The sequence below is a fragment of the Antedon bifida genome, chromosome 2, assembly GCF_963402885.1.
Source record: "Antedon bifida chromosome 2, ecAntBifi1.1, whole genome shotgun sequence".
Classification (NCBI taxonomy): Eukaryota; Metazoa; Echinodermata; class Crinoidea; order Comatulida; family Antedonidae; genus Antedon; species Antedon bifida.
The window spans coordinates 23800915-23823089 of record NC_136227.1 but is presented as its reverse complement, the minus strand read 5'-3'; the positions used below and the strand labels follow the sequence as shown (position 1 = coordinate 23823089).

At 31.6% G+C, this 22175-nt stretch overlaps 3 protein-coding genes across 3 annotated transcripts; all 3 read left to right on the top strand.

Moving 5' to 3' along the window:
* The first annotated feature begins 4670 nt into the window (after positions 1 to 4670).
* On the top strand, positions 4671 to 9985 carry LOC144835525 (hyalin-like). Its single transcript, XM_078690606.1, has 6 exons — positions 4671 to 4786; positions 6427 to 6774; positions 8385 to 8675; positions 9146 to 9436; positions 9605 to 9895; positions 9981 to 9985. The coding sequence occupies exons 2-6, from the start codon at positions 6522 to 6524 to the stop codon at positions 9983 to 9985; spliced, it is 1131 nt and encodes a 376-aa protein (XP_078546732.1). The 5' UTR covers positions 4671 to 4786; positions 6427 to 6521.
* Positions 9986 to 10223: 238 nt separating this feature from the next.
* LOC144858692 (sushi, von Willebrand factor type A, EGF and pentraxin domain-containing protein 1-like) lies at positions 10224 to 10851 on the top strand. Its single transcript, XM_078714787.1, has 2 exons — positions 10224 to 10350; positions 10517 to 10851. Exons 1-2 carry the CDS (start codon positions 10263 to 10265, stop codon positions 10831 to 10833), a joined length of 405 nt encoding a protein of 134 aa, XP_078570913.1. The 5' UTR covers positions 10224 to 10262; the 3' UTR covers positions 10834 to 10851.
* Positions 10852 to 11010: 159 nt separating this feature from the next.
* LOC144835524 (uncharacterized) lies at positions 11011 to 20669 on the top strand. Its single transcript, XM_078690604.1, has 17 exons — positions 11011 to 11263; positions 11467 to 11757; positions 12379 to 12669; positions 13741 to 14031; positions 14421 to 14711; positions 15419 to 15709; positions 15826 to 16116; positions 16207 to 16326; positions 16462 to 16499; positions 16608 to 16751; positions 17213 to 17543; positions 17897 to 18066; positions 18479 to 18625; positions 18936 to 19057; positions 19275 to 19540; positions 19698 to 19764; positions 20061 to 20669. Exons 1-17 carry the CDS (start codon positions 11011 to 11013, stop codon positions 20476 to 20478), a joined length of 3822 nt encoding a protein of 1273 aa, XP_078546730.1. The 3' UTR covers positions 20479 to 20669.
* The last annotated feature ends 1506 nt before the right edge of the window (positions 20670 to 22175 follow it).

Below are 22175 nucleotides of genomic sequence, written 5' to 3'. Positions count from 1 at the left end.
TATTTTTGTTATGTTTTGTAATGTTTCTGTCTGAAAAAAATTAAATGAAATGAAATATAAAAATGATGATAGGTGTCGTTACCATTTTAAAGAAAAACTGTCTTTGATAAGGCACTTAATATAATTTAATAATTTTAAATATTATTTTTAGAAGTAGGAGGTTTGTATAAAGAAACACGTATTTGGTTTTCGCAACAAGTTTTGTAGTTATGAAAATTATGCTTTTTTTAAAATCATCAAATTGTAAAAAGAAAATCACATTGTTGTATAGTTTACATCCTGAGTTTTAACAAACCAAAGGAAGAAAACAATTGTTTTGAATGGGATAGGGAAGGAGAGCAGTTTATATGAATCTTACAGTTTTCTTTTTTAAATTGCATTTTATTGAACAGTTTATTTAGGTAGGAATGATACGATATTACAATAAGTAGGGTAAAGGAGGATTTATGAACAGTAAAAGATACTGAGTATGTTTTGATGAAAGATGACAGGACCATTATGCAAAACAGGTGCAATACATATACCCCTGATATATGTTTTTATCCTAAAAAAAATGTTTTGAAGTAAAAAAAATCAAATATGATACCATGAGAACTTTTAGATATTTTGTTTTCGACTTCAGCAATCTGCTGTTTCCAATTTAATTTGCTCTCCAATATCATTTTATGAGTGAGACATGCTTTTTTTATAATTTAAATGTTAACCCATAAAGACGTGACTGAGGCTAAATAAGGAAAAATACATTTTTATGACTATAACTTTCTGCAATTGTTGGTTTTATAGTTAGGCCTATGTGAAATGTTTTGGCCTTCCGAAAAATTGCATTTTTTTTACCTAGGTCAAAAGTCAAATAATGCTCAAAAAGTGCAATTCAGTGACACCAAAAAGTCAACCCGTACATATACGGGCCTAGCGTCCTGGGACAGTAGAGTACCCCGTATGGGATACGGGCCACGTCTTCAAAGGGCTAATTGTAAAAAGACCATAAAAATAGTCAACAGGGTCCAAACATTTTTCTGTCAACTAAGAAATAAATGTTTTTGTCAACAATAAAAGTGCAATGTCTTTATGTACAAAACTCTCTCTACAGTTCCGTTGATAAGAAAATATAAAAAGTATTTCTTTTAAAGGTGACAACAATTACTTGGATGCATTACCATGTCAAATGTGAGACCCCTGATCTTCTTGTTATGTAATACAAGTCGCTTACATTATCTTTTTTATTTACAGCCATTCATTTACTCTTTTCTTTCTATATTTTGGACCCCCATTGAAAGGTTTGTGATTTTGAAGTAACTAAAACACTGAATCTGTACACGGATTTAATTAATAATCTGCAAACATTAGAAATAAGAGTGTTTAAACAAAATAAAAATAATGGTCCTAAAATAGATCCAGAGTGACACCCAATAAACAGGAAGCCATCACCAAGATGTAACCATCAATAATAAATTGAAACTAAACTTTCTAATTTTATAAGGAATAAGATCTTCTTCTCTCATTAGCCTTTAGAATTGATCACAGTAATGAATGAATCAAAAGTAATTTTCACAAGATCTTCCGTGGTAAAAACCACGTTGATACTCACTAATGACCGGAGCAACATGATTAAAGATCTGATGAAACAAAACCCCTTCAACCCTTTGGAAACGTAACGGAAGGCAACAAAGACATCGGTCTATAATGTAACATCAGACAGAAAAATAAGACAAACATATCCTTTTTCCGGTTGGTTGGTCGGTCGGTCGGTCGGTTGGTTGGTTGGTCGGTTGGTCGGTAAACACTAACTTCAGCACGCGACTGCAGCCATGTATATGGCCTTGTTATTGTCATTGCTGTTATTGTTATTTTTATTGTTTTTATTATTATTGTTGTTGTTGTTTTTGTATTATGGGAATTAACTTCGCGTACAAATTTAACAAGGCCATGTAGATGGCTGCAATCGCGTGTTCAAATTTGAGATAGTGTTTATCAACCGACCGACCGACCGACCAACCGACCGACATTGTGAGCTGTAGAGTCGTGTTGCGCGCGACTAAAAATAACATATTTGTAAAGAATCTACAAGCCTTGGAGAGAAACATAATCTGAAAATTGTTTTTCATTGCTGTTATCTTGTTAAGTAACAAGTAAGCAGCAGAATTGAAGAAGGAAGTAATATTTAATCTTCAAATTATTTTAAAGAATGTTTGTAGGAAACAATTTTACAGTCTACTGGCTGCGCTCCAAAAAATGATATTAACCTTGGGAGATATAATATCATTATGTAGGCCAGCCTATATGGTTCACATAATATCTAATAAATACAAACTAAGATTTCGTAATGATAACTGCTACTAGGCAATGTTTTGGATGGTGATGTTCTGTTTAAACTCATAAAATCAATATAGTCTTCTTAAATTGCGGTTATTTACATACAAGTCATGTAAAACATTATGGGGAAAATCGTTTACAGTAGCAACTACAACACAATAACTACCGTAGGTATTACTATAAATTATTAATTTGCAACTTATGTAACAATATGATATGCAAATTAATCTATCATTTCTAGTCTTAAAAATATTGTTTTTTAAAATATAAATGACAGATATCATGCCCAAAAAAAGGTAAAATACAGAATTTTGAAAAATTCTGCTATAAAAACCACTAATCACACTTTTACCGGTACATAGTAGCATCTCAGAAAATAAAATAAGTGCGGTGTTACGGTGGATACTTTTCGTTATAGCGCGATAATAAAATTCTGAAGTTGAAAAAAGAAGAAAAAAGAAGTAGGCCTATAAACTTCAAGTTCATATTAAACCTATACCTATACTTAAGCATCTGTTAATGTGTAAGAATGGCGAAAATAAAATAATTGTATTGAAATTATCTTATTCAAAGTAAACAAGTTATAATACGGAAATAAAATATCTCAAACAAAGCATATGATATATCATGGATCCCTCAACGAAGTCGATTTGGTTCAGTGCTTATATTTGTGGGCATAGATATAATAACGATCATTAGCCAACTGCTCATGTAAATAATTTATATATTTTTCTTGACATGCTAAGAAATTATTTTACTTTAAAAAAAAAAATTAATATAAGAATTGACAACGAAGAAAACTAGATCAGGACGCCCGATTATGGCACTGAATAGAAAAACAAAAAGCTTTAAAGTTAATAGTTCTTACGCAATATATACTGGAAAGGAAATAAATTGAAAGACAAAAATATTATTATTATTAACAATAACAATATATTGCCAAGATAGTATAAACGAATAAATAAGAGTAAAGGATTTTAAAATTTCAAAAATAACATCACTTTAAAATATAACACTATGTAAAAAAAATCATAAACTAGGTTTTAATTGTCTGATATACAACATTTCATAGATACGACAGTCAAATTTGTTTTTGCATTTCCTAAGTATACTAAAACATGAATTAATTTTACTTGGATTAACAATCACGTTATGATCCTTTAAATGCTGTCCTACATCTACTATGTTCAACAATGCGTTGGTAGAGGTGTCGGCATGTATATCCAACATAACTTGAATCGCACAAGTCACATTTAAATTTATACACAACAGATTGTTGACTTATAATAGTTGGTCTCTTTTCGACTTTCCTAATGTTATCTTTAACTTTTTTACTTATGAATACAGGGACAATGTTTTTGTTTATCTTGTGACTTAGTTGGCATAGTTGTCGCTTGACGGATAATTCAAATGATATTGAATTATTATCGATATTATAATACCAGGCAAGGGTGGACATCATATTACACAAATAACACTACATATAATAAAAGATATCTTGTCCCTCTGAAAAATTATTGTAAAAATATTTTTGTTGAATATGCAATTTTAATATCACGTAGTAGTTGCTAACCAAAAATTAGATCGAAAGAAAAATAATTTACATGAAAAAAATCAAATTGGTTGTCAGACAATAGATTTCTATGTTAAATTTAACACTTTATTTTGTCTTTTTAATTAAAACAATTATTTGTGTTATTTTTCTACGGAAGTAAATAACTTGATTAAAACTATAAAATGACTTGTTCAAAGTCTGATTCTATTAATCTTATAGTAAAGCACGTACATTTTCTGGCGCACATCAGTATTCTTATATTTGTATATGTATTTACAAAAATTAATTGATGCGTTCTTATTTCTCATAGCAGTAATTAATCTTTCCCTTCTTAAATAATTGTAAGTATTGAATCATTGTTATTATATGGAAATGATATGAAGAATACAGACACGTATGCCTACGAGTTACTGGAACTGTAGTATATTTTGAGTAGATAACTAAAACGATAAACAGACCTTTCTGTTATAATTTGAAAGTAATTTGATTTTCTTGTATAGTCGTCTTGTTGAGGAAAGTAAGTTGATGCCTATATTTCAAATGGTATTATTAATCCAACAATGTATCTAGATATAGTCGAAAAAAGGTCTCTATAGAACAAACAAACAAATACATTTTGATCACATGAAATGTTGGTTTTTCCAATGCCATTTTACATCCACTTTCAAGGTAATCGTAAATTTAACAATAGCATATGCTTATCTATTTATAATAAAAAAGTTTTACCCCACGTGATTCCTGATAGAATATATAAATGAGGCATACAAACTGTGCACACACAAGTTGGATGCAATATGTTAATCTACGCGTATCTGGTCGCCGGATACCCGGAAACTACGAAGAATCATGTCAATTTTCAAAAAATTGTTTTCACTTTACTGATTCTCTTAGATGTTTTACAAGCTTTCTCTCAATTCCGTAAGTAATACACAGAATGAAGTATTCATTATTTTAATCATTCGTATTTAGATGTTTTGCCCTACTCTGACGTAATTTGTACTTTATACTAAGTATAAAGTACAAATTACGTCAATCACTTAACTCCCTGACGCAAAACTACAATTACAAACATTCGTATGTTATAATTATCAGTGAGGCATCTGAATTTAATGCATACAAGAGGTGTTATTGGGATGCAACTTCTACGTTTTGGTAATATTGCAACTTCTATTTGGTCTTGTCGTATCATCCTGTAATTTGTGAACCGTATGTTAAAATAGAGGCAAGATAGTTACTTTTTGTACCTTAAATATACATTATAAATTGTATCAGTTTAATTGTCAAACATCAAAATAAGGGAATTCCTGCAGATGTAGGCCTACCGTTATTTGTTCATGTTATTTGATTTGAAAGAAGAAAGATATTCAAAGTATAATAAATGACATTTAATTATAATCAAAAGGCGAACCCAACATTTCGGGCTGTAAATGTGGAGGTGCATAATATACACGTCAAAAACACGATGAACCAAACACAGTAATAATGTTTAACGTTTAACGATTCTTCCAATTTCCACAATAACTGACGTGTAGTCAACTGTAGGTCATTTATTTTTGGAGAATTCATAGGAATATCTTGGTTTTAAGTCAACTGCAACTTTGGTATTTTAAAGTTAGATTAGTTTAATTCAATGTTTGTTGATTTGCCTAATTTTCATTCACGGCTTACAGATAGTACCTTATAACAACACATTTCTCAAACTTGATAGTTATATATTAAATTAAACAACGGATCCAAATCAAATGTTTTAAACATAGATCATAGATTATTTAATGTTCCTTATTAAAAAAAAAACTTCGTTTCAACCAACGCAACCAATATAATATTTTTAAAATTAAATGAAATAAAAATGAGATATTATATAATATAAGTATATATTGTTGTTCACTAGGCCATTTTATTATCAAGAAAGAGCACAAAGATCATGGAAAATCAATTTAACCATTGAATAGATCGACATTTGTTATAATGTCACGTTATACAAAATCAACAATCAGTCAAATAACTAGGGTATATGTTTTCAATGGGTAACATCATTATTTCCAACAGACGATGTGACATGCAATGGACAGACGACACACGTTTCAACCAATGTTAGAGTATCTTCTATAGGTTATCCTATAGCATATGATAACAGTATTATAGTATTATTTCTTCTTCTTCTTTGTCTCGTTCAGCATGTGCCTATAAAGAATGATATTTTAAATAAAAGTAAACTTAATAAACAATTGTATCTATTTATTTATAAAAGTTCATCCCCTTTCTCCGCTGCCTCCAACCACCCCCCCCCCCCCCCCCGCTAGACATTTGTCGGGTAGCCAAACTTAGTTGCAGAGTTACAGTAGGCCTACAATATGCTAACAATGTTAAAGGATTACACAATAGTATTATTAAACGTAAACTCATTACGCTTTTTGCATACATGGTTTAGGAAGTATGTAGAGCATTATTCTATTATCAAATAAAACTGTTTTGTTACTATATTCTACCAGCAATCCTGAAGGACAGTTTATTTTGTTAATAGCTATTAGTAACTATTTTTGTTATATTTTCAACAGGCGATGTGACATGCAATGGACAGACGACACACGTTTCAACCAATACGGATGTTGGAGTATATTCTATAGGTTATCCTATAGCATATCGTAACAATATGGATGTCTCGTGCACGTTTATTCCCTGTGATCAGTGCAGTCTTCGATTGCAATTTATAGATTTCTCGTTTGAAAGTTCGTATGACTTCGTTTACATAAACAGTAATGGAGTGCAACTTGGATATCATGATGGTTTTAGTAATCCACCAGATTACGAAATTCCAGCAGGTGATACACTTGTTGTACGTATTACAACCGATGGTTCTGTTGTTAGACCGGGATTCCAAGCAATAATCATGGCTACAGGTGGTGGTAAGTTTATGCAAAACGCAACTTATAATATGGACGACATTTCGTATTGTTTTACGATCATAATTATTGAGATCAGAAATGTTTTTTAATTGTATTTAATTATAATGATGTTTTCAAATATTGTATACTATCTATACTGTTTTGTATACGACCACATACAATTATTCGTTCAAGATTTATACATTTTAAAATAAAAAGACAATTTATGAAAAAATCGTGTTCGGCTTTAGTTACTCGCCATGATTAAATAGAATGACGTAATACATATATATTTATTGTATTTTACATGTAATGCACATTCAATAATATTTCATATACCCAATCAAATGTATACCAATAACCCTAACAAAACCAGAACAGTCTCATCACAATGCGTTTACGTTTAAAACCTTTGTGTCAGTGCTGATCTTTTAATGTCCTGCAAATCTGTTATTTTTATAGTTTTTCGCAAACCAAACATTTGTTAATGATGATGTTATGCAAGAACAAGAGTGAGAATGATTACATTTATTCCTCATCTTATTCGTTTATTTATTAACGGCCAGTATAAGCATTATCACTTGGCGGTTTAAAGTTTTCTGATTAACATCAAAGCATTACTGTCTACAGATTGAATATAATTATTATAATTAAATAAATAATAAATAATATAAAAAATCATGTATTTGCGTTAATAGAATTATTAAGAACTTGTTTTTAGTCGCGTGGACGCGACTCTATAGTTCACTATGTCGGTCGGTCTGTCGGTCTGTCTGTCTGTCGGTCTATCTGTCGGTCTGTCTGTCGGTCCGGTATCACTATGCGTTTTATCGCTTTTCTGTACTTTTTGAACTGTTTTGATGTCAACATGTAGGCATTTACGTGAAATTGTGCACCTCCTATTGTGAATGACGTTAGAGTTGCGCAACGTGACTTACGCGCGATTTAACTATTTTCTTGTATTTAACATAGGTCAAAAACCAAATAACATTTTAAATTGAAACTTTGCAAAAGTTTAATTTATATCAGGCGCTAACTTTCTGTTGAAAAAAAAATGTGTTTTACATAAAGTTACTCGCGCACGCGCATTTAAAATTTTAAAATGCGCAAAATTATTTTTTAATCAACTTTCTACGCATTTCTTGTCATTTTGAGCATGTAAAAAATTCCCATACGCGCGCAAATTTTTACGCGCGCGGTGCGCACGTAGCGTTAAATACATACTTTTTTCGCGTGATTTATGTTTTTGCAGCCTTTTATAATAATTTTACCAACTTTTAAACAATTTCGACTTAAAATTACGTCATATGAGCGAATTGGATAATTTGCGCACGTTTTTGATGAAAAAGTTCAAAAATTCGTCAAAATTATGCCTTTTTAGTCGCGTGGACGCGACTCTATAGTTCACTATGTCGGTCGGTCTGTCTGTCGGTCTGTCTGTCGGTCCGGTATCACTATGCATTGTAGCACGCGACTTAATGGCTGTTGGCCTTGTTTTCTATACACTGGTGGAACTAGCCGTAAATAATTGCTTATTAAACTTCTCTAGCAAGAAATTTTGCTAGATATTCAAATTTATGATTTTTTTCCCTTTAAACATAAATTAAATTAAATTGTATTTGTTTACTTAGATAACGAAAATCCATTCATAAATTGTAACATCAGTATTACTTCTGGCAATCTAATTGAGACATCAGGTGGTATTTTATACATCTCTACTGACACTGGCAGACCAACTGCAACTGTATCTTGGACTTCTCCGGTTGTCACTGACAACAGTGGCGACGTTGTTGAAGTATACTCAAATCCATTCATATCTGGCGACATTTTTCCAATGAATGAAAATGCAAGTGTCGTTGAGTTCACGGCTGTAGATCAATCTGGAAACTCGAATACATGTACGGTTCTTATTAGAGTTGTTGGTAAGTTGCAATGAACATGAGATGTAATCTATGAATAAGGAAATCGCATCGAATATACATTTTTCTTAAATTGGTAATCTTAATTTTGGGATAACAAATTATAAAATATACTGACTTATACAATGTTGTATTAAAAATGTATTGTGACATTTATGAAGATTAATAAAATCAAATTTTGAATATGCTTCTTTGCAATAAACTATTAAATTTAACCAATATTTCAAACAAATTTACTTTTTTGTTAAATTGTAAAACTTGTGATGCCGTGAAATACAGAAACGTTTAATATATGAAATGAAATACAAATGGTATTATTTCTTTCTGAATATAGATTGCTTAAAATTGAAACATGTTGCTTGTAAACATTGTTTAAAATCTTTTACGTTTAAATGATTATTCTAACAAAAAAAAGTCAGTTAATACAAAGTCGGCTATTCTTTAAAGGTGTGTTATTGTTATTTGACACGTAGATACTGAGGATCCATTAATAAACTGTAATATCAGTATTGTTTCTGGAAATCTGATTGAGACATCAGGTGGTATTTTCTACATCTCGACTGACACTGGTAAACAAAATGCAACAGTTCTTTGGACTTTTCCAATTGCCAATGACAACAGTGGGCAGGGTGTTATAGTTCATTTTCGACCATATACACCTGGTGACATTCTGCCAATGTCTGAGATACCAATTGTCATTGAGTTCACAGCTACTGATTCTTCTAACAACACTGCTAATTGTACTATTCTTATTAAAGTTCTAGGTAAGTGTATGTTGTTGTCTTTTGATATTTGATGTAACTGGTTGGAGTTAAGTATATTTATGTTGCGTTTTATTGAAAATACTATCTGTTATCTTCAATATTTAATTTATAGGTTAATGTTTTACTTTTTTTTTATTATTGCAAATTTTATACATTTACATTATTCAGATAAGGAAAATCCAAGTATACACTGTAACGTCAACATTACTACGGATAGTCTGATTGAAAGAACTGGTGACATTTTCTACATCTCTACTGACACCGGTAATCCAAATGCTACAGTCTACTGGACGTCTCCAATTGTCACAGACAACAGTGATGGTGTGATTAAAGTAACCTCATATCCATACACCCCTGGTGATGTTTTGCCAATTTCTGAAAATGCAATTGTAATTGAGTTCACGGCCGTAGATCAATCTAACAACTCAGATACGTGTAGGATTCTAGTAAGAGTTATAGGTAAGTCAACTAGAAAATCCATTTGAGACAATGTAATATGAGCGTGAAACTATTAAGATAGATTTACTTAGGTTTGATAATTTAGATTAAACAAAAACAACCATAAACTATGACCATAGCTGTACAACTATAAATAATAAGTTACGTTTCAATTCTGTATTTAGATATGGAAGATCCAGTTATTCACTGTGACATCAATATTATGTCTGGCAATCTGATTGAAAGAACTAGTGACATTTTCTACATCTCGACTGATATTGGTAAACAAAATGCAACAGTCATTTGGACTTCTCCGCTTGTCACTGACAATAATGGTGACATTGTTACAATTAACTCTCAACCATACACATCTGGTGGCATTTTGCCGATGTCTGAAAAACCAATTGTCATTGAGTTCACAGCTACTGATTTAGCTAACAACACTGATAATTGTACTATTCTTATTAAAGTTCTAGGTAAGTGTATGTTGTTGTCTTTGATATTTGATGTAACTGTTTAGAGTTAAGTATATTTATGTTGTGTTTTATGGAAAATAACAGTGTTATCTTCAATATTTAATTTATAAGTTAATGTTTTACTTTTTTTTATTTATTGCAAATTATATACATTTACATTATTTAGATAAGGAAAATCCAAGTATATACTGTGACGTCAACATTACTTCGGATAGTCTGATTAAAAGAACTGGTGACATTTTCTACATCTCTACTGACACCGGTAATTCAAATGCTACAGTCTACTGGACGTCTCCAATTGTCACAGACAACAGTGATGGTGTGATTAAAGTAACCTCATATCCATACACATCTGGTGACATTGTGCCAATGTCTGAAAATGCAATTGTAATTGAGTTCACGGCCGTAGATCAATCTAACAACTCAGATACGTGTAGGATTCTAGTAAGAGTTATAGGTAAGTCAACTAGAAAATCCATTTGAGACAATGTAATATGAATGTGAAACTATTAAGGTAGATTTACTTAAGTTTGATAATTTAGATTAAACAACCACAAACGACTATTGTATGACTATATAGCTGTACAACTATACTAAATTTACGTTACAATTTTCCTTTTAGATATAGAAGATCCAGTTATTCACTGTGACATCAATATTATGTCTGGCAATGTAATTGAAAGAACCAGTGACATTTTCTACATCTCGACTGATATTGGTAAACAAAATGCAACAGTCATTTGGACTTCTCCACTTGTCACTGACAATAGTGGTGACATTGTTACAGTTAACTCCCAACCATACACATCTGGTAACATTCTGCCAATGTCTGAAAGACCAATTGCCATTGAGTTCACGGCCGTAGATAAATCTAACAACTCAGATACGTGTAGGATTCTAATAAGAGTTATAGGTAAGTCAATAATGGAAATCTCAAATGACTATTGTGTAAAGAATACAAAACTGTGATTGCAGGTAGACTTACTCAGATTTGTAAATTTCGATATAAAGAAAAAACATCATTACATTATGGTGTTATTTAATTAACTTGTTCAAACTAGTGCTTGTGTTTTAAAGCGTTCAACGATTTACATTTCTAACAAATATTTCTTTTAGATATAGAAGACCCAGTTATGTACTGTGACATCAACATTACGTCTAACAATTTTGTAAAAAGTATTGGTGAAATTCTCTATATCTCTACTGACACTGGTAAACAAAATGCAACAGTCATTTGGACTTCTCCGCTTGTCACTGACAATAGTGGTGACATTGTTACAGTTAACTCTCAACCATACACATCTGGTGACATTCTGCCAATGTCTGAAAAACCAATTGTCATTGAGTTCACAGCTACTGATTTAGCTAACAACACTGCTAATTGTACTGTTCTTATTAGAGTTCTAGGTAAGTGTATGTTGTTGTCTTTTGATATTTGATCTAACTGTTTGGAGTTAAGTATATTTATGTTGCGTTTTATTGAAAATAACTATGTGTTATCTTCAATATTTAATTTATAAGTTAATGTTTTACTTTTTTTATTTATTGCAAATTATATACATTTACATTATTTAGATAAGGAAAATCCAAGTATACATTGTGACGTCAACATTACTTCGGATAGTCTGATTGAAAGAACTGGTGACATTTTCTACATCTCTACTGACACCGGTAATTCAAATGCTACAGTCTACTGGACGTCTCCAATTGTCACAGACAACAGTGATGGTGTGATTAAAGTAACCCCCTATCCATACACATCTGGTGATGTTTTGCCAATGTCTGAAAATGCAATTGTAATTGAGTTCACGGCCGTAGATCCATCTAACAACTCAGATACGTGTACGATTCTAGTAAGAGTTGTAGGTAAGTCCACTATAAAATGCAATTGAGACAATGTAATATGAATGTGAAACTATTAAGATAGATTTACTTAAGTTTGATAATATATATTAAACAACCACAAACGACTACTGTATGACTATAGCTGTACAACTATACTAAGTTACGTTAAAAATGTACTTATAGATATGGAAGATCCAGTTATTCACTGTGACATCAATATTATGTCTGGCAATCTAATTGAAAGAACTAGTGACATTTTCTACATCTCGACTGATATTGGTAAACAAAATGCAACAGTCATTTGGACTTCTCCACTTGTCACTGACAATAGTGGTGACATTGTTACAGTTAATTCTCAACCATACACATCTGGTGACATTCTGCCAATCTCTGAAAGACCAATTGTCATTGAGTTCACAGCTACTGATTCAGCTAACAACACTGCTAATTGTACTGTTCTTATTAAAGTTCTAGGTAAGTGTATGTTGTTGTCTTTTGATATTTTATGTAACTGTTTGGAGTTAAGTATATTTATGTTGCGTTTTATTGAAAATAACTATGTGTTATCTTCAATATTTAATTTATAGGTTAATGTTTTACTTTTTTTATTTATTGCAAATTATATACATTGACATTATTTACATAAGGAAAATCAAAGTATACACTGTGACGTCAAGATTACGTCTGATAATATGATTGAAAGAACTGGTGAAATTCTCTATATCTCTACTGACACTGGTAAATCAAATGCAACAGTTGTCTGGACTTCTCCACTTGTCACTGACAACAGTGATGGTGTTGTTACAATTTACTCTCAACCATACACATCTGGTGACATTCTGCCAATGTCAGAAAAACCAATTGTCATTGAGTTCACAGCTAATTGTAATTGTACTATGTTTATTCTAATTCTGGGTAAATGTATGTTGTCCAATTATGATACTTGATGAAATTGGTTGGAGTTTAAGCAAATGTATGTTGTAACTATCTACAATCTTAAAGTTTTACTTTTTACTTATTGTCAAGGTCTGGAAAATTTTATAATGACTAATCATATCTGTGACAAATACAGTTCTTCTACTACTACTACCACTACAACCACTACTACTACTACTACTGCTGCTACTGCTGATGCTGCTGCTACTACTACTACTACTACTACTACTACTACTACTACTACTACTACTACTACTACTACTACTACTACTACTACTACTACTACTACTACTACTACTATTAATGTTATTATTATTACTATTACTACTACTACTACTACTGCTACTGCTACTGCTGATGCTGCTACCATTACTACTACTACTACTACTACTACTACTACTACTACTACTACTGCTGCTACTGCTGATGCTGCTACTATTACTACTACTACTGCTACTGCTGATGCTGCTACTATTACTACTACTACTACTACTACCACTACCACCACTACTACTAATGCTGTTACTGCTGATGCTGCTGCTACTACTACTACTACTACTACTACTACTACTACTAAAAAAACAAATTACTGTATTTACATTCCCATAGATAACGAAAATCCAAGTATACACTGTGACGTCAACATTACTTCGGATAATCTGATTGAAAGAACTAGTGATATTTTCTACATTTCTACTGACACCGGTAAACCAAATGCTACAGTCTTCTGGACGTCTCCAATTGTCACTGACAACAGTGATGGTGTGATTAAAGTAACCTCATATCCATACACATCTGGTGACATTGTGCCATTTTCTAAAAATGCAATTGTCATTAAGTTCACGGCCACGGATCCATTTAACAACTCAGATACGTGTACGATTCTTATAAGAGTTATAGGTAAGTATATATTAGAAATTAATTACACCTGTATTGTTTTTTAATTACCCAGTCAGCTTCGGCTTAATGGGTTTGTTTTCAGCCGTGTCTTTATTTCGTTATTATTTCTGTCAACATTTTAAAACGATATTCTTTAAAGATGACTTGACCCAAAATCATGAAAACCACACAGGGGTCAGTATGGTCGAAATAAAAAAAAGAATAAAAGAAAAGCCTATTTGTCCCACAAGAAACATAGTACAGACAACAGTCAAATTCAGCTGGATAAAGGTCACAAATTCATCTGATTAGGCTCATCCTGTTCTATTGAATAAAATAGCATCTCTAATTTATATTGTGTTTTGAAAAAACGTTAAACTATTACCATTTGTAACATATTTTCCTTTTAGATACAGAAGATCCAATGATGTACTGTGACGTCAATATTACATCCGGTAATCTGTTTGAAAGAACTGGTGAAATTTTCTACATCTATACTGACACCGGTAAACCAGACGCAACAGTTTTCTGGACTTCTCCACTTGTCACTGACAATAGTGGTGACATTGTAACAGTTCACTCTCAACCATACACATCCGGTGACATTCTGCCAATGTCTGAAAGACCAATTGTCGTTGAGTTCACAGCTACTGATTCAGCTAACAATACTGCTAGTTGTACTATTCTTGTTAAAGTGCTAGGTAAGTGTATTTTCAAGTGTATAATTATTTGAGTTATCTGTTTGGAGTTTAACCAAGTTTATGTTATTTTTATTGAGGATAATAACTATGTACTGTAAAGATTTATTTACAAATTTAGTATCTCCATACTTATGATGAAACAACACACCTAAGTAGACGAGGTGATACATGTCATTCGATTGGAGGATTGTATGTAATAACAGATGTATTGTGCCGAAAAAAACGAATGACAAATGTAGATTAATAAAATCAGGGCATTTTGTAGTTTTTATGTTAATGACTTCCACAGGAAAAAAATAAAACAAAATTTGTTGTACTTATAAAAATGCAATAAAACGGCAGCCAATTTTTGCTTTAAATTGCAGGAATTTTTTTTTTAATTTTCAGGTAAATAATTTTTTTTTCGATCCAATTTTTGGTCAAAGTGAATAAGTATTATGGATCATTAAAATGGAATATTTAACAACACATTTTAAGAAAATGATATTTGATAACAACTAATGTTCTATTTTACTTTTAATACATAATCGAGTACTGCAACTTCGTTTTACGCGTTCATTTTGTAACACTGTGTGGCCAAACGGGCTACACAAGCAGCCTGAATAATAACAAATGCTTTATATTCGTTTAAGTAATAATTTCTTTTTTCTCTCATTAAATTCTCTCAATGCACGCATAGCACTCAATATATACATCTTCATCATTAGATAAAGAAGATCCATTTATACACTGTGACATCAACATTACGTCTGGTAATCTGATTGAAATAACTGATGATACATTTTACATCTCTACTGACACCGGTAAACCAAATGCCACTGTCACTTGGACGTATCCACATGTCACTGACAACAGTGGGGGAGATATTACATTAACTTCAGTTCCATACTCATCAGGCGACGTTTTGTCCATGTCACAAAATCCAATTAGTATAGACTTAACAGCAACTGATGCATCTCAAAACACCAACACATGTACTGTTCTTATTAAAATTCAAGGTAAGTTATAGTTTGGAATATTATTTTTTGGAATTGCCATGTCTTTTTAAATCTTAATCACAATCATCTAATATCTTAAACCTTTTAACACTGTATTGTATGTAATTATTTTTAAGACGTTGAAGTTCCAGATATTGTCTGTCCAAGATATTTGCTGACATCAAATTACGTGAAAAATGAATCAAACCAATTCAACATATCTGTACAGACTGGATTTTCAAAAACGAACGTTACGTGGCCATCTCTGCATGTAACTGATAACACGATTGGTCCAATAAATGTCACTTCTGAACCTTATCGTTCGGGTGACATGATAAGTGTTTCTATTGACCCTGTTAACATCACATTCAAAGCAAGTGATGGTTCAGGGAATGTTGGAACTTGTTATATTCGTATACACGTTCAAGGTATTTTTCAATTTCACATAATTATCTACTTTGGTTTTATGAACACTTTAACACCAGTAATCTATTTTATTACTTTCTTTATAATTCTAGGTATTAATGGTTGTATAAATAATCCTTGTTTGAATTATGCAAACTGTTCTTACGACGCATCAGCCAATGACGTAACGTGTGATTGTCAAACTAACTGGAACGGAAAGTTTTGTCAGGATGGTTAGTATAACTGTACATTTACGTAACCATAATTTTCCCTCTGTACACATCTCCCTCATTTAAACATAGTGAAAATTCAAAGCATACGTTGAACCTTTCTAAAATACTATCTTCAATGTTTCTTTTCTTTCTCAGAAATAACAACGACAACAGTTATAGAAGATCTTCAAAAGGTAATAAAATACCGTACGAACGCAAATAACTACTATGTGACATTAAAATGGCATATTCAACAAAAACAATTACAAAAATTAATATATTTCTTTTTATATTTAATGTAGAACATCACCGTAGATAATGCAAATGAACGGCTTTCAAAGCTGGAAGAGATCGTAACATCCAATGAGAATTTTACAAAATCTGAAACACTGGCTGTTTACACAACATTGAATATTGTTTCAACAATGAATATCACCACTAATTTGGTATGTCAACTAAACCATATATAGTTTGTGGCTCAATAAAACTTCTCAAACTATATCTGTAAACTATCAAACTCGTTTGACACAAAATAGTGTAATGTACACAAATATGGTAGTGAAATTACACCTTCGTGTCCATAGCACTCACATGTTTTTGTCACATAAAGTTTGATGATGTAGATAGAGCTCATGTGTTTTTTAATAAATTTTACAGATTCGGAAAGCTTAATCTCTATATCTTTTCTAAATTTACTTCAATTTGTTTTTATGTATTATAATATATGTCTAGTGTATTAGCCTACACATAATATTGGAACAATGCGTTCTTCCAATCATAAACAAATTTCAATAACCATGAATGATACCTTTAAGTTAACATTTGTGTCTTTTCTTCATTGACAAATTGAAAAATAGAATCATTGTAGATACAAAATTTACCAATATTGTTATTGTTTATCTTTTAGATTACTGATCAATTCTTCAATGTGGTAGACAATATTCTCAGTCCGTCTAAATCAAATCAGTATGGAATAAATGATTCCTCACTTCTCATATCATCAATTGACAAACAAATAGAGACAACGGCACTGACTACAAGCAATTTCTACTACAGTGGCACGCACATTAGTGCAGTGACTGCCAGATTTAATCAATCATATACCAAAGATATTACGTGTGTAATAAATAAAAAGAGAGAGATTATGTTGGTTTCCAATTGCCTTAAACAACACTGTATGGAAGACGATAGCATAGCAGAATTAATAACTATGGTTATACACACAACAGTCAATGATTGTAATTACTTATAATATCAAATACATAAATGTTATTGTTTTACATATTCATTACGTATGGCTCCCTGTTATATAATAATTAAATAACATAATTAACAAATAAAGAACAAAATGGCAGTGTGTCTAAATAATAATATGAATGAAAAAAACATAACCTAATGCATACATGTACATCTTGATAATGGTTTTTTTTATATTATATCAGTTAAATGTAATGTATGTCATCCAAAATAGTAGTGTTTTTTTCAAAAATTATAGTTTAACTAAATAAATTCAGTTCTACACTGTCATAGCAATTATTCGTGTACCATTTTTTCTAAACAATGTAGTAGTAGTATGTGCTTTATCTTTCAGCAACACAAGTTGATGTTTCTTTCGTAGTCTATCACAACGATAACTTATTCTCCTCTAAGAGTACTCAGGATACATCACAACAAACGACAGGAACGATCCTCTCAGTCTCTGTATACCCAGAAAATACTAAGCTCTCTAAACCTGTCCAGCTCATATTTACGCCTTCACCGGTATGATTTGATTTTTTTTCTGTAATCCTAGTAGGCCTAATATTTAATACTCATTCTTTATTGCGATTGCTGTTTTTTAGTTTCTGGCATGGTAATGGTATGGAGGTTGATGAACGGCCAATCCCATAGTAACCATCATCATCTTTGAACACTATATTATATTAAGGCCAACTCAGAAAACTTCGTACGACGAGGACACTCGTCGGGCCTCGTTTAAAATTCTCGCGCGATGATCTAAAAACTACGCCCGAAGCTATCTCAAGACCACTCTTTTCCTCGTCGTACGACTCTGTCTGAGTTGGCCTTAAGTCGGCTACAGTGCAATAGCCTATTTTCTATTATTAATTGCTAAGTACTGCAATTTTCAGTTTAGTACTGTACTATCTACTAAGGTGGTGCGTAATATTTTCAGAAAATGAACATTGCCACCTCAAAATGTGTTTTTTGGGAGATGTTAGATAACGATTGGTCGTCTGTCGGGTGCTGGTACGCTGGGACCGATTACATCGGCAGGGTCAAATGTCAGTGCTCGCATCTAACAAGTTTTGCTGTATTAATGGTATAATTTACTATTTTTGATTATAGAGAAATTTTGACTGTCCTGCCTTAAAAAAAAGAAACTTTTAAACTAAAATCTGCTGATTAATCAATTAATAATATAGATTTACTCCTTACTGTTGTCGTTCAAGAAATCAGTTACTCTCTTCTTCATTGCAAAAAAAAAATTTACACAAATGAAGTATAATCAGAAAAAAGAAAATAATACTCTTCCCTAATATAATAGACCATATTTAATGAAAATACTGGTTATTATAAAATTGTATTCAATATCTGCAATGACTTATTTTGATTGTCTTGTGTTTTTATAGTATCCCAGCATACCTAAAGCCGAGTCTACAATATCAATCACGAGGAAAATTGTAACATATGTTGCCTGCTTTTCGTCAGTGATTTTACTACTTGTTTCCATAACGAGAATAATTAAGAAATGGTAATTATCTTATATATGCCTAAAACTGCTGTATCTTTCTTGTAATAAACAAGTACAATAAAGTAGTAGATCAACATTACAAGCAACGTTCATTTTTCTGCCATACCTATTAATTTCATAGCATGGGTAAATACATAATTTGAAATAAGAACAAAAACATACAATAATGAATGAATTATTATATGATACTTTTATATTAATTTCAATTATTGTTCAGCAGTGTATCAATTCACGACCGGAGAACCTTATCAACAACATTATGTATGTGCATTGCAAACCTCATCATGTGCATATGTGTAGGTCTAACATTTGCCGGTGGTATATTTGAGCCTGGTAGTTCTGGTTGTAAGGCCCTGTCAATCATCTTGCACTATTCACTACTTGCATGTACTATTTGGATCAATATTGAACTTCTATCGGATCTAAAATACATAAGAATTGTGACGTCACGGATGATGTGGATTGTGCTATCAATAGGATGGGGTAAGTAGGATATTGGTTGTGTCTGAAAACATATTTGAACATATTTAATTTAGAATTAATTATAGAAACATGTATACCTTTCCATTTTCAACTGTCTGTATTTAAAAAAATCAAAACTTACAATAACATTACACTCAAAACATATTGTGTTTTCCAGTTATACCAGTTATTCCTATGCTAGTCTTTACAACGTGTTTTCCAGAGTTGTACGGTTCAGAATTTCAGTAAGTAGAGAAATGACAAATACTGATGCAATTGGTTCTTATTTACGATTATGGAGTGAGATCCGAGTGTAACTACCCAACGGATGTGCAGTCAGATGGATGATAGTTTTACATCTGAGATAGTTCTATTAAAAAATGTAGATAAATATAATTCATAATGCGCGATATCCATGATAACCTAAATAGAAATCATTACCGCAATAAACTAAATGACCTAACCTGGGTGCTAACATTGGAGTGACGATTGATTTTTGTTGATTATTGATTAAAAAATAATATCATCATTGTCATTTTAGGACATGTGTCGTATTTACTGACGAAGCCTCTCTCATCGTTGCACTGTTTCTTCCTATTGTACTGGTTGCTATCGTAAACATAATCGGCTACTGTGTCGCTATGAGGCGCACATTGGGAGACTCTTACCGATTGTTTATGATGTTCATAACTTCAACCACTAATGTTATGATTCCTGTTTTCGGGTTTAAATCTGCTATTGATGAGAACTTAAGCATGTGGATATTTGGTCTACTCTTATTGCTACAGAGCGGAAGTATGTGTATGGCAAGCTGCCTGAAGTGTAGACAAAGTGCCGTCTGTCTGGATCCAGCGCAACAATCGTTTGAAATGAACCAGCAGCCAAGTATTGACTACCGACCAACGGAATTTTCTTCAGACAATGAAGGATTGACATCTGACATCAATGTTTTAGAATGATAGATTAACGATGATTGTAATAAGATGCTTGATGTTTGCTTGCTGTCCGCTATTATTTTATAATCAATTTTCTCGTATTAATTAATGCCAATATAATACCAAAAGAAAACATCCTAATGTTCGAGTACCTATATCTAAATTAGATGCTCAAATGTTAGCTATTAAAACATTAAATGCCTTACCCATCATAGCAATAAAACAACCATTGTAAATCTACAGACACTTTTAAACGATTAAATTGTATAGCATTGTTTTGACTTGTATCGTTTTATATTTTAATTGTAATGATTGCATGTTTTTTTTTTTGGTTTTGCTTGTTATTGTAATTTTTAAGTAGGCATATGTATTTTAATGAGATGCAGAATTATTGCCATATTTTTGTGATGTATTTGTGATAGTGGCGGATACATATCGGTACCTAAACATAAACAGCGCAGTGCTGTGCTACGGTTTTCCTGTATTAGTTTTCTTTGTTTAATTGCTTATGTAACATTGTAGTGTCATTAAATAGTATGAAAAAAATGTATGTAATCAGGTATATTTAGTTTGTTGTTTGTTTATTTATTAAAATTCATCCCAGTAGGCTGAAAGTTTCATGTTTTCTCTCATAGTTATATATAAAAATAGTTTCTAATCCAGATCTATTTTGAAGTTTAAATTTTAGAACCAACATAAAACTATTTCCTGCTAACTAGTACGTCGGTAAATCGCGCGTTATTTCTAGAATGTTTACTCGATTGTATATAAAGTTGGTTCGTACTTTCGATACTGATTTTAATCAAAATGACACATTCAAAAACAAATTTGAAATAAAAAATATTTTTCAGAGGGACTATATCTTTAAAACTGTTACGTCAATAAGCGAGCAGCGTTTTTTGTAAGAAATATTTCTTTCTTTGTCATTAAAACTAGCTGACAATAGTTTTTTAAATTCAAATACTAAATATTGTCAAATGCCGAAATAAATCTTATTATTATTATTATTATTATTGATAGGCAACTTATGTTTCACTGTTATTAGTTATTAGGGAGAAATCAGAAATATTGGGAAGTGTGTCCTCGCCCCTTACACCTCGACACTGCAATCTATTTAAACGACCGACGACACATAGATTCGATTTGGTCATTGATCGTTCCAAATCGAAAGGCATTGTGTATGAGGGCTGTAGACTCATCTTTGTTTAATTAGGAAGGCTAAATTGAGTCTTTAATTTCAAATATCACATTTTTTTTAAAAAATATAATATATAAACTACAGTACGACCTATCGCCTGCTGCGTAGGCTAAACAATATCAATTACAATGTGGATTGATGTGAACTGATTCGAAAATAATATATCGATGAGAAAGACAAAATCGAGTGTTTCATTATATGTTTCACTTTCTGTTTTTAGTTCAAATACATATACGATGTAAACTTAATTTACTTAGTATAAGTATCATACATTTTTTAGATTATATTCTACTATTTGTTTTGCTATTTCTTCCGTAAAATAATTCTATTGGAGCGTAATAATTGTTGTTGATATGAACTACTTTTGTACTTTGTTATTGTCTGATTTACTCCCTGGAGTAAGGGTGACTATGTAAAAAAACTTTCAAAGTTACAAAGCCACACGGAAATGAACGTATAATAATGAATTCAATTTCAAAGATAAACTAGTTACACTCAGTTAATCGTCACATGCTTACTGCTT